This window comes from Mirounga leonina, unplaced genomic scaffold (assembly GCF_011800145.1).
Source record: "Mirounga leonina isolate KUSES-001 unplaced genomic scaffold, KU_Mleo_1.0 Mir_173, whole genome shotgun sequence".
In the NCBI taxonomy this organism is placed as follows: domain Eukaryota; kingdom Metazoa; phylum Chordata; class Mammalia; order Carnivora; family Phocidae; genus Mirounga; species Mirounga leonina.
In genome coordinates, this window is record NW_023270447.1 from 46,802,016 (window position 1) to 46,815,497 (window position 13,482).

A 13,482-nucleotide genomic window follows, 5' to 3' on the forward strand; every position below is an offset into this window, starting at 1 on the left:
AGACAGAAGGCAGATTAGAGGTTACCAGGGGCTGGTGGAAGGGAGGAATGGGGAGCTACTGCTTAAAGGCTACAGTTTTTTGTTTGGGGAGAAGAGTAAATTTTGAAAACGAACAGTGGTAATGGTTGTCCAACAGCAGGAATGTAATTATTGCCGCTGAACTATACACTCTTAAAAATGGTTAAAATGGTAAGTTTTATGTTATACTTATTTTTACAACTTACAATAAAAATTAATAATGCCATCTATCAAAAGCATTGAACTGTATATTTTAAATGAGTGACTTACATAGGATGTGAATTATATCTCAACAAAACTCTTTTTTAATCAAGTCTAATCTTAGATACACAACTACAAAAGGCAATCAGGAAGTAAAGTACTAAGTAAGGGACATGGATGGCAGGCAGGTCACCACAGGCCGAGAGTGGGAAGTTTCTCCTTTCTTCCGGCCATGCTGCTGTCTCAGCCCTCAGGGAGGACGAGGCAGCCACAGCCTGCTCTATTCACTCAGCGCTGCACCAGGGAGGCATGGCGGACTCTGCACCCCATGCCCTTACTTAATTTTCTCCAAAGGGGCAAGGGCTCATCTGATGGCTGAGAGGCTGAAATATATTAAGCCACGTTTTAAGGCTGATTGTGTTAAAGACAGGTGACAAGCCATGCCTTCAACAACATCAAATGCACTCCTTCCGGGGCGCCTGGGTCGCTCAGTCAGTTAAGCGTCTGCCTTCAGCTCAGGTCATGAAACCACATTGGGCTCCCTACTCAGCAGGGGAGCCTGCTTCTCCCTCTCTCTCTGCCCCTCCTCCCTGCTTGTGCTCCCTCTCTCAAATAAATAAAAACCTTAAAAAAAAAGAAAGGAAAGAAAAACCATACTCCTTCCCTTTCTATGCCCAAGTGCAACCAGCAGGCTTTGGCTTCAGGTAAGCACACCTGAGCAGGGTCTACATTCATGTTGCTGACTCAGTTACTTAACTAGAGAATTGGCTGACATATCTGGTCTGCCTTCCCTCATATATGTACACGTTCACCTGAACACATAGATGGTGGTTTAGTCTCACTTATGAGCTGCATTATCCATCCAATATACCAGAAGCTCTACACATTAGAGGTTAAAGTGTCATTTTCTGAAATAATGAGGTAGGTTTCAGTTCTTCATTTAGCTAATATGCTTTTTATGTAGTCTCTATCAGTCAGAAGCCCAGTGGCAATCTAGAGTGAGTGACACTTTGAACCCTTAACAACAGGGACACCTGTTAGGAATTCAAATAATGAAGATCAATGTTAATTGTTCTAAGTGTAATGATGACCCTGACCCTGTGGTTACATAGAAGACTGTCAGTAGTCTTAGGCGATCATGTTGCAGAATTCAGGAGGAAGTAGGTGATGTCTGCAATTCATTTACAAATGGTTCAGCAAAGTAAACAGAGCACTTGAGATACAAATGGAACAAAATGTTGAGGAAGGTAGGTAAAGATATGGTGTTCAATATGCCATTCTCTAAACTTTCCTGTAGGTTTAAAATTTTTTCAAAAATAACACCTGGGGAAAATACCAAAACAATAATTCAATCCTTTTGATAGATCACATAGAGTTCTCACCAATATCTAAGAAAACACCAAAATCCAATATAAATATTAGTAATTGACATTTTTAATAGTAATGGACGTAATAACTGACATTGACATAAATTAATAAAACCAGTGGTTGCTAAATATATGAAAAATTAGCTGCATTTAATAGTCAAAAAGTGAAAGTTAAAATAATATACCATTTGGGGGCGCCTTAGTGGCTCAGTCAGTTAAGCGCCTGCCTTCAGCTCAGGTCATGATCCCAGGGTTCTGGGATTGAGCCCAGTGTTGGGCTCCCTGCTCAGCGGGGAGTCTGCTTCTCCCTCTCCCTTTGCCCCTCCCCCCTTCTCATGTGTGCGCTCTCTCTCACTCTCTCTTTCTCTCTCTTGTGCACGCGCTCTCTCTAATAAAATCTTAAAAAATAAATAAAATACCATTTTAATCCTAAAAACTTGGCAAAATTGACACAGACATTATACTGATATAGAGTAGCATATTATACAGGTATCCAAAACATGTTTTGAGATAATATTTAATGATATGGAAGATAGACTACTATATGAAGTAAAAAATAAATTATACAAGTAGATTTATAATTTTTTACAAAACAGAAACACAGTAGAATAAAAGTCTAAATATGATACTATTTTTGAGATACTGGAGATTATATCTGGAAAATGATTACAGATCTGGATCAATAACCTGACCAGAATCTTCTCCTGACAGATTAGCAAATAGCCATGAAAAAATAACAGTACAATAATATCTCCTATAAACTCAAAACATAGAGAACCATGCAAATCAGGAAAATACTTGCTACTTCAAAAGGGATTACAGTTTCTTAAAACCATAAAATTCATCTCTTTAAGTAGAAGACAGAATACTGACAACTTACACAGAATTGTACATTGTAGTGCAGAGGAAAGGGAAGGGAAATAAACAAACATATCCTGTAAAGAAATCTAAGGGGAAAATCAACCTGAGATTTTATAAATCAGCCCCCTTGTCTCATGGGCCATAGAAAAGTCTCAGAAATTTTAACATGTAACTTCTTTTTTCCTATTTAAATTCAATTTAATTAACATATAGTGTATTATTAGTTTCAGAGGTAGAATTTAGTGACTCATCACTTGCATACAACACCCAGTGCTCATTACTGCAAGTGCCTAACATGTAAGTAAGTTCTAAAGCAAACTTACCAATGTGTCTCTTACACTCAAAGAGCCTGGCCGTCAATTTCTTTTAGTTCAAAGAAGTGAAAATAAGTGAATTGAAAACAGACAAATCTCCCATACAGAATAATTCAAAATAATAAATGTAGATACTCCGCCATCAAGGAGATGAAGCATAACTTCCTACATGCCTACTGTGCATGGAGACTTCCTTCCAAAAAGTACCATCTAAAAGGAGGAGAGGAGTAACTTAAGGGTGGAAAAATCTAACAAACAATACCTTAGCCAGGTGATCAAAGTCAACATCAACATGAAGTCACACTGATAGCGTGTACCCTTGATGTGATATGATGAGAATGGTACTGTGGTCTACCAAAACCATACTACCCAAGTCTCATGATGAGACAAACATCAGACAAATTCCATTAGGGGGCCATACTATAATATACATGACTAGTCCTCTTCAAAACTGTCAAGGTCATCAAGAACAAAGTTGAGAAACTATCACAGCCAAGAAAAGCCTAAGGAGATATGACTAAACCATATACATTTATGGTATCCTGGATAGGAACCTGGCCATTAGGTAAAAACTAAAGCTGTATAAATGAAGTATGGAATTTAGTTAATAATAATGTCTCAATATTGGTCCATCAATTGTGACAGAGGTACCATACTAATGTAAGATATTAATAATACAGGAAACTGGGTGTCAAATATTTAGGAATCCTCCTATACTGTCTTTACAACTTAAATCTAAAACTGTTTTAAAATAAAAAGTGTATTTGAAATTATAATTAAATTTATTAAGTCACACTTTTAAATAATTTATAGAATACTGCCAACCTTTGATAACTAGGAGAAATTGCTCTCATTCTCCAGTGTTAGAGTTCTACTTCTCCTGAACAGCAGTAAGGTTCTTATCTGTTTACTCAGTTAATCTTGATAATGCTCTAATCTTTGCTTTGGCCACTAGGAAGCTTGGAAACAAATCTATTAGTAATTATGAAAATCTTAGGAGCTTTTACAAAGTTCGTAGCTTCATCTTAGTTGTTCTAGTAATATTTTACTCCTTTGTGATTTTTCATACATATTTTATCCTTTTATCTTATCCTATTATCAGTCATCTCAAATCTTTTTAGAGGGAGGATTTATATATATGAATATGTTTTTGTCTGATAATACAAAATTACATTGTTCAAAGTTCTGACTTCCCATTTGTCATGTAACCAAAATTCTGAGTAGTGACCCACTCAAGGGTTAGAACGGGGCAAATTACTAAAGCATCCAGCTTCAGTTTCTGAACTGCAAAATGGTGATAACACCACCTGCTTTAACCAATGGTCATGAGGACTAATGGGGTTCATATTTGCTAATATGCCTAGCACAGATAGAGAGAAGGCGCCTGAAAATGATAACAATAGCATTATTAACAAAAATAGCAATCATTATTTTCATTCATATAATGAAAAGAATGGTGCTGAATTACAAATTAATTATAGGCCAGGTGGTGACTTTTCTCGGTGACCCAGATAAACAAGGGTAGCTACCATATTTAGGGGAATGAGAACAATAACTAAAGGTGGGTGGACAAAAAGGGGAGGACAAAGCCAAATAGGGGAAGAGGAGAAGGAGGACTTCTTACACAATGTCACTGCCAACAACAAGTCTGAAATCTTTAAGACAAGGTGAAATCTGATCACTTTTTAGCCTTGACTCCACTAGAATAATAAAAAGCAAAAAAAAGAAAGAAAGAAAAAACACCCTCTAGTTTTTCTGGCACTCATTTCTCCAAAGCCTCCCAAAACAATCATAGTAAGAGCCAAAAAAAGACCAAATCTGAACCTCTCCTTGGCCCAAACGATGCCAAGTTCATGTTTCACTGCCCAAAGTTTTTTGGTATAGGCACATTTAAACTCAGACCCTCATCACCATTATTCTAGAAAAGGGGACAGACAATGGGGATTTTTTCATTAAAAGAACGATGCACTGTTGCAATACTGTGTGCACAGTACCTCTAACTCCCTCAATGGCCCTAAGAAGACACATCCAGATAAGGACCTGAAGCTCAGTGGGGGAAATAGTTCACTCCAGGTTCTTGCAGACAGTACACGACGGAGACACTGAACCCAGGTCAGTCTGACTATAAGGATTTCCCTCTTTCCACTATGCCAGAAACTTAATGCAAAGACTCCCTGCCAAAATCGATAGAGAAAGGGAACTAAATAAAATAGCCAATTCCTTCAAAAAATTTCTCATCAGTGTGTTGGAAGTTCTTCTGTTACCTCAGTCAGCCCACACAACAACGCCCCAGATTGGGTGCTGTCATTGTCCCAATTCTATACTCGAGAAAGCTCAGAGGGCTCACTTGTTTTGTCCTAATTGTGCAGGGTGAAATAGAGAAGGGAGAAGGACTTGAGAGACTGAGGAACCAACAGGAGAGAAAGACAGGTATAAGAGCCAGGGATGCCAGGGAGAGGGCAACCACCTCACAAGAGAAACTCTGCCTGGTGCCCAAGGTCCACAGGCTCTGCTCGAGGAGAGAAAAGCTGGAGAGAAGGCCTCTGAAGGTGCTCATGAGCCCGGGGCAACGGGCAGGGGAAGGGGGGATTGCAGATTTGTACTAATGAAAATAGAATGAGTCATGAGTGTCACAGCCAATAAGAAAAAAAAAAAAAAAAATGACAGGGGAGACTGGAGAGCCAATAAATCATTTCTGAACATTAAACTTTCTGCTTCCTGAGAAAGGTTTCAGATTGTTGTGGTGGCGATGGAAGCCCCCAAGCACATTCTGATGGGCCAAAAAAGAAGCTCCTGTTCTCAAATTTACTGGGCTCATTAAGTTTTAAAATACTTCCAATCCCTCACAGGTGTGAAGTACTTTAGAGTCATATCAATTTCCTGTATATTCTGTTAAGCAGTGTTGCCCAAAATTACCTGATCATATATAACCACCTGGGGTACTTGTTTAACCTATAAATTCCCAGGTATCCCATGGAGATTCTGATTCAGTAGGCTAAAAACTGGAGGCCCTGGGGATCTTGTGCTTTGAATAAATGAGTCAGCTGATTCCTATCATCAGGCTAGTTTGGAAAAACTGCTTTAATAGGACTCTCCCAACAAGCTTTCAAGGTAGGTATCATGACCCCCATTTTAAAAATAGGTTCAAAGAAGGAAAGGACATGCCCAAGGTCACACATCTCACGTCTGGCAGAATGGAGAATTACAAATCACACTGTGACTCCACAGTAGGTATGCATGCCACCACACTGAAATCTGAGCCAGAGCTAGCTTCAAAAGTCCCTTCCTTGCTGTCTTAATATGGCATCAGACACCAGGAAATGAGGGTGTAGACTATCCAGTGCCATCAGGAAGAACCAGGGAAGAAGTCAACTCCCTGGGTTGAATAACACTGAAGGAAAAAGAGAAGGAAAGCAAGATCCTCCTCTATCTGCAGTTCTATTTTTTTTTTTTTTTAAAGGATTTATTTACTTGAGAGAGAGCGCACAGAGGGAGAAGGAGAAGCAGACTCCCTGTGAGGAGGGAGCCCGACATGGGGCTTGATCCCAGGACCCTGGGATCATGACCTGAGCCCAAGGCAGACACTTAACCGACTGAACCACCCAGGCGCCCTGCAGTTCTATTTTTGAGCCCTTAAATTTTGTGGGCCAATGGAGTATTACCAACACCCACACTATTAGCACTGCTTTGACTAATAGGTCCCTTTGGCTAAAATGATGGAAATAGTTCTTTCACTATTGCACGAAGGTAGAAAGAAAGGTCCTTCTAGAAATAACTTCAGACAATTAATGTCACATCAAAAGAAGAATGCTCTAGATGATATCTTCACCCACACACTGACATCCCCATTGGTGATAGCAGTACAACAGTGACTAATTGTACCTTCTGGAGTCAAGTTCAGACCACTCCCCCAGAGCCTGCTCCCCCAGACAGGGGTAAGTACCTGAGGTGTGCTGAGGCCATTTTTATACACATGTGGATCCCCACTCCCTGAGACCTGTGGCTAATGATCATTTCCCTGGCAGTAGGGGAGCATGATTCACATGAAGAATGGCGTGCTTGTGAAACACACCCTCTACTATCTCCTTTCTGGAAGCCCCTCACACTGAACTCTTATCAACTGTTACCAAGAAAAGGTCCAAATCATACAAAATGAGATAGACAGGAAGAGCACAGGGAAAATGGTACTCCTATTCCAAGCTTCCCTCGACTTTAAATAAAAAGGAAAATGGGGAGGATTTAGCTCTCCTTGAAGGAGCTGACTTTAAGATCAACACCTGCCTCCCTAAATATATGTATTTATACAGGTTTATCTGTCCTCTGGGAAATGATCGTCTTCCTCACAGATTTGTTCAATACAGATTATCGAAATCATTTTCAAGATGAGAAAACCCCTCCCCCTGTCCTGCTGCCTCTCTTGTGTATCCCCTGAAACCTGAGGTCAGGATGACAACAGACTTGCAGATGTTGAGATTTCATGTTCAACCTGTCTCTATTACACACACAAACCCACTCTGTTAATTATAGCAGCTGCTACTTCACACCAAGTATTTTTTAAATTGCCTCTGCCATGTAGCACATACTTATTTATAACATTCATAATTTATTGAAAAATATTGTGACTTCAACATATAGACCTCTACACTCTGCAATGATTCAGGTACATTAATATAAAAAGCAACCCACTCATCCAGTTAAAATCACCTTCCTCGAAAAACATATCTCTTGCCTTCAATTTAGGGGCCAAATAATATATATATTTTTTCTTTTATTCATCATGTAAAAAGTGCCTTTGGAAAAACAGTCACATTTCATGATGGACTGTTCATGTCTCCTTCAAATGTGTCCAATTTTAATGAATGGTCTTCACCTTGGATACCAACATTCCAGGCCTCATAGGAACAGTGGTGTTTGGGCATGTGCAGTGGAGGTGGAAGATGGATTCAAGATGTTTCAAGTATGCAAAATCGCATGCAGATGTACAAACAGTATATCCAGTCAAAGCGAGTTAAGAAAGCAATATATATACAGACACCCGAGAATGGATGAGCACAAATAAAATCCAACTTGTAATTAACATACCGTGCTGAGACACCTGTTGCCTTCCACGATAAGAAGTCTGGGAGATCAAAGAAATGTCCCGCCTTATCCCAGCAAGTCTCTCTCAAGTTCTGCCAAATTAAATATATATTAGAATCAATTATGGGCTTTTTTCCCCCTACCCTTCCCCTCTTTCAATGTTTCAAATTTTTCCAAACAAAAGCATAGCCAACAGTGTCCCATAAAACATCTGTTCAGGGGCTGGGGGCCAGGGGGCCGGGGGGCCAGGGGGCCGGGGAGGGGCGGGGATGCTATGTAAGCAGTACCTATATAGGAAAGAAAAATTGGCAATTATTGATCCTTCTAAAAATGATCATCATTTCCCTTTTATTCCCTTGGCCAGCCTGGAGGGGAAGAAGCATACTCTGTGAGGATGTGCAATCCATCTTCCCAGTGAGGGGTCACAGGATACACTTCAAGACACACAGCAAGATTTCAAAGCTGAACAGTTATAAGCTGGGAAGAAAACTGCACTAAGAAACTACCCCATGAAATGGAATGTGTCCCGCCATGTAGAATTCTCCCCACATCAATGGGTTCCAAAGGCAGGAGAACAGTTGGTCCCTGCCTTCAAAGAACTTCCAGTCTGAGCCAAAGAGAATGGCACATACCCAAGCTATTCTTTTTTTTTTTTAAAGATTTTATTTATTTATTTGACAGAGAGAGACACAGCGAGAGAGGGAACACAAGCTGGGGGAGTGGGAGAGGGAGAAGCAGGCTTCCCGCAAAGCAGGGAGCCCAATGTGGGCCTCGATCCCAGGACCCTGGGACCATGACCTGAGCCGAAGACAGACACTTAACGACTGAGCCACCCAGGCGCCCCCCACGTTATTCTTATAAAATAACTAAACATTTGTTTCTTCCAGTCTCTTCCACACTGCCAAATGTGGTCAGATTTTTTTTCTTGCCACTGGGCTTTTTCTTTCCTCTGCCATCTCTGTCTAGAACATGGATTCCTCACCCACCACCCTGTTGCTTCCCAGGATCCACTCACCTGCCCACTTTGGTCAACCCTATCCACCCTTCCTTGGAGAAGCCTTCTAGGATCTCCTACTCAGGGTAGGTCTGAGTCTCATACGACCCACACTACCCCACAATTATTTGTGTACTCTCTTTCTTTACTGTAAGAATATAAGCTCTACAATGTCAAGGACCCTGTCAATCTTATGCACTATGATATACCCCACAACTCTCTCCTCTCCTTCCCTCCAAAGGACTGGACTGTTAGCCGTGAGGTAGAAGCTACCTGACTCCAGTCGCCTTACAACTTAACTGGACCAGGGATGGACATATGACCTAACTGAGCCAATCAGGTTCCTTCTCCAAGGAAGTTAGACTCAGGATCCAAATGGAGTCATTTAACTTCTGCCTATGAATGAGGGGAGATAAACTTGGAAACTATAAAGTGGACATTTTCTGCCAAGTACCTAGAGAAGCAGAACTTTGCAAAGAAAAGAGTAAAGCAGACAGAAGCAGTAGCAAAAAAGGTCTCCTACCATCCAGGCAACTCTCCAAGTCCTGGTTTCAATTATTCCCTTCCCAAGAGGCTACAATAAAAGGAATGTATCATAAGCACAGAGTATCTTGGGGAACCTTAGGGCCACAGTGAAGAAGTTCCACAAGAGATATATTCCTGTGTCCATGAGAGGGTGAATCACAGCAGACACTCAATAAATATTTGTTGGACAACTAGACAAACTGCTCACTTTCACCTTCTAATCTCTTTCATGTGAAGAATGCTTGAGTTTAGAAATGGATTCCACCTGTGTTATCTCCTTCGAATGAGGGAAAGTTCTGAGTATTATTACATCTACTTTACAGACATATGACTGGCCTTTATCTACATTTGCCCTCAAATTCTCTTTCTTCCTACTTCCTCCTTCCCTATCACTACTGTATGAACTATCTATGTGCATGACAGAGAAACTGAGTATAATCCCAGGTCCAGGGTCCCATTAAAACAACAGTAATATCAAAAGGGTTCAGAAGTAAATGACAGTGTGAAGCCCATTTTCCATTATTGTTGTTGTTGTTTATTTGTTTTAAACTCCTAAGCACTGGGGTTGAGAGCTTACATCTAGAAAGGGCTAAGCTTCTCTTTGAATGCCCATACATGTTCACGGCAAACAAGGCAAAACTCACAGCTGACTAAATGTGCCTAACACAGCTATGAACCAGTTGTATCTTCAGACCCTAATAGGGTCACAATCAGGAAAATGGTAGCCTTTGAAGCTGTGTGAGTCAACCTACTAGTCTGTCTTCGGGGCAACCCCCGAAATCTCTCCCTGTGCTCTGTGGTTTCGGCAATCAGTTCCTAGGGAGAAAGAGAAAAGGCAGCCTCCTCCCACGGGCTCCAGAAGTCCAAGGCCAAGTCACCAGAAATGAACCGCCAAACCACAGTAGCAACAACCAGCACTTCAAGCCAAAGCTGAACAATGTTCCTAAACTCCGAAAACAACTGCTTCTGTTAGATCTTGTATATGGTCATTAAAGATTTCACATAATGAGAGCTTTCAGCCTGGAGCCACGCAGACAGCCACTGTGGACAATGGGACCCGAGCAAATGTCTCCAAGAGAACTTCAAGCTTCTTGCCAAAAAGAGACACACTGCAGTAGGAGGCGTGAGGCAGCCAGGGAACATCATTTCTTCTTGAGACCGGGCCAGCTTCATCTACCAAAGCCACAGACCCCAGTCCAACCTCTGTCTATAAGATGAGAAACCAGAAGCATCTAATTAGAAGTATGATGTATCCTTAAGAACACACATGGTCTTGGAGGAAGAGAGAGCGATATGGTCCCTGCTTTCTCTACAAAAGCAGTCTGGAGATTAGCCAGCAAAGAGAAGGGGGCAGAGTTTACAGGGATGAGAGGGAATGCCTCCTAAAGCCTGATCTCTTACTTTGAGATGCTGACAGACTATCTGTAAGGATCCCATGCTGTTCTTATGTTGGGCTACATGATTCACAAGTGCTTTGTCATCGAATGCCAGATGGGCCAAGAGCACGTAGCCCCATGGATGGATTTTTAATCCAGTTCTGTGGGAAAATCTCTCCTGCCCTCCCACTCCCCAGCCAGTACACAGTCCCAGCTGAGGGCCTCAATCTTACTGAATTAATTCTATTTTTTGAACCATTGGGCCTGTGACTGTCCTCCTGTATTCCTCCACAGCTCACGAGAGAGCCCCCACACGCCTGATCACATGTGACTCTAAGGGCGGTTCAGGGGTGTGTAGGTGAATATACAGCAGTCTCACATTAAGGACGTAGAAACAATTTCAGACAGGGCTTAGGCCAAAGTCACAGAGGGCCTGGCCTTCTACCTCTAAAGTGAGTGTTCCTTTCTCCCACTATACCACAGTCACAATCCTGAGGCTCCCAGACCCGTCAGAAATGTGGGGTTTGGCCTTTGAGGAACATCATGATGGAAGCTATTGCCATCCTTTACAGAAGAAAACAAGCAAAAGCCCTTCCAAATACATTTCTGTACACAATTTAAAAAATTTCAGAGATTTCACTTCCAATCCTGAGCAGCTCATTTAACTTCTGCGGACCTAATAACACCTTCCATGCACGGATGGTGTACGGGGCAGAGAAAGCACAGAGCAGGCCCTCAACACACACCAACTTTAGCTGTATCTCATCACATGACAGCTGAAGCCAGTTCACACTAGAAGTTCTCTGTGCAGAATGAGTTAAGCCTATCTTCCAGTTACCAAGCAACTAACAAAAACTAGTCTTTTCAAGAAAAAAAAAGGAATCGGCCGTGATTTGGGGTGTATGACTTGGCACTAAAGGCTTCTGCATTCCAATAACAATCCTTTGAGCTAAGCAATCCCCCAGGCTTGAAAGCAACCAGAGAACAACTTCTTACTTTTTTTTTTTTTAATCTATTACTTCATAAAACCACAGCATTTCTTGGGAGGAGGCTACAACTCAAAGTGCACACAGCTGCGGGTCTCAGCAGAGGGTGGAGATAGAGCAATATAGCCAAGATTCAGAGCCAGGCAGCAGCCGCCCTGCCAGCCTCGGAGCAGAGAGATGGAACTTTCTCCCTTGCCCTCTCTCTGTGTCCAGGGAGGAAGTGAGGTATCTCCCGGCTTCTTGATGCTGAAGGAACTAATGGGGAACAGGAAGCAAGTCCTGCAGGGTGTGTCGGAAGACACCAGGGTCTAGGAGCAGCATGAGAAGGTAGGGATGAGCAGCTAAAACAGGATCATCCAAGGATTTTATTATGAATTGCAAAGACGTGCTGTCTGGGCTATCTGCTGTGTGCAGTGAACAAAAGGGAGGGAACAGAGTTCCCTAATTGCTCACCCACTGAATGATCCTGCCTGAACAGCCCAAGTACAATGTTGTTTTCCAGCATAACTTCCAAAGAAAAAGCAAAAGCCTTATCCTCACTCTGTATCGTAGACTCCAAATTAGGGCACGAGCTGATAGGCCAGAGAAGAAAGATGTTTCAGGAGGAAACGTAATCCTCAGTGTCATTCTTAAAAGAAAAATGATGCTGAAAACATAGAGTGGGTCATAATCTGCAGCCAGAAACCTCCCAGAATGAATGAAACAAATGTGTGTTTCAAACTCCCATCCACACAGAAGAGACCAAACACCAGACCTATCTCCGGTCAGACAGGCAGATAACGCTGAGAGGTTTGTGCTACTAGAGGTATCTAAAAACTGAAAACTTACCATTACATTCCTGGCCTAGAGTCACTGAACTCCTTGGCATAGCCCTCAGGACACTCAACACCCTGGCCATTATAATGACGAATCCTTCCCGGCTCATCTCCTCGTGCGCTGCACCCGGCACTCACCTCATTCCCTTCACTTGCCCAAATGCATTATGCTCCTTCCACATTTCCACGCCTGTGTGGAGGCTCCTGCCTCTACTTGGATTGCCTTCCCCACCTTCTCCCATAACCAAGCTTCTACCTTTGATTCAAATCCAACTCAAATGCCATCCTTTCATTGAATCCCTCCAGGGCCCCGCTGTATCCCAATTATATAAACATGTGCTTAAATCTGCCTCAAAATGACAGATTCCCAGAGGGCAAAAACCAGCTCACACATGGGGGAAAAAAAAATGCAGAAAGTTTCAGGAGGTATAAAGAAATTTAAAGTCAGGCTCTTTCAAAAGAAAATTACAGCAGGGCTGGAGAAAGATGTGCACAAAGGAAAAGGTAATTAGTTAAGATGATGTATGACAATAATGTAATGAGCCTGATACCAAGGTTTGGTGAGTCAGCCTCATAACTTTATCATAATATTTTGTGTAGGCCATATATTTGCCTCTAATGAGTAATCACAGACAAGGTTCAGAGGAGGGAAAGAGCTTTGGGGCTGGAGTAGCCAGAAAAGGCTTTGTGGGGAAGAGATGTGAGCAGAAGCCTAGAGGTCAAGTTGAATAAGCATCTATGCCACTAAGATGAAACCCAACAAACAAAAATCTGAATTGACAGGACAGCCCCCATTAGAGAGGGATTTGTTTAACTGTACTATCATAGAACTTATTTGTGAAATGAAATAATTCCATTGTATAATTTAAATTAATTTTTAGGAACTAGATTTGTAGGCATCCTCCCCCACCATCCCCCCTAGAGGCCTATGGTTGTACAGAAAGGC

General features: G+C 41.8%; 1 protein-coding gene across 19 annotated transcripts in view; it reads right to left on the reverse strand.

The window, feature by feature from the left end:
* FGGY (FGGY carbohydrate kinase domain containing) overlaps nucleotides 1-13,482 on the reverse strand; it is a 393,096-nt gene that overhangs the window by 321,938 nt on the left and 57,676 nt on the right. For 16 of the 19 annotated variants that reach the window (XM_035018443.1, XM_035018429.1, XM_035018436.1 and 13 more), the window contains one exon: nucleotides 7,844-7,932. The exons of the other annotated variants lie outside the window; for them this stretch is intronic. Coding sequence is in view for 15 of the 16 variants with exons in the window: in XM_035018429.1 (XP_034874320.1) it covers nucleotides 7,844-7,932 (89 nt within the window). In the remaining variant the exon portion in view is untranslated. The remainder of the gene's footprint in view (nucleotides 1-7,843; nucleotides 7,933-13,482) is intronic. 19 annotated transcript variants of the gene reach the window in all.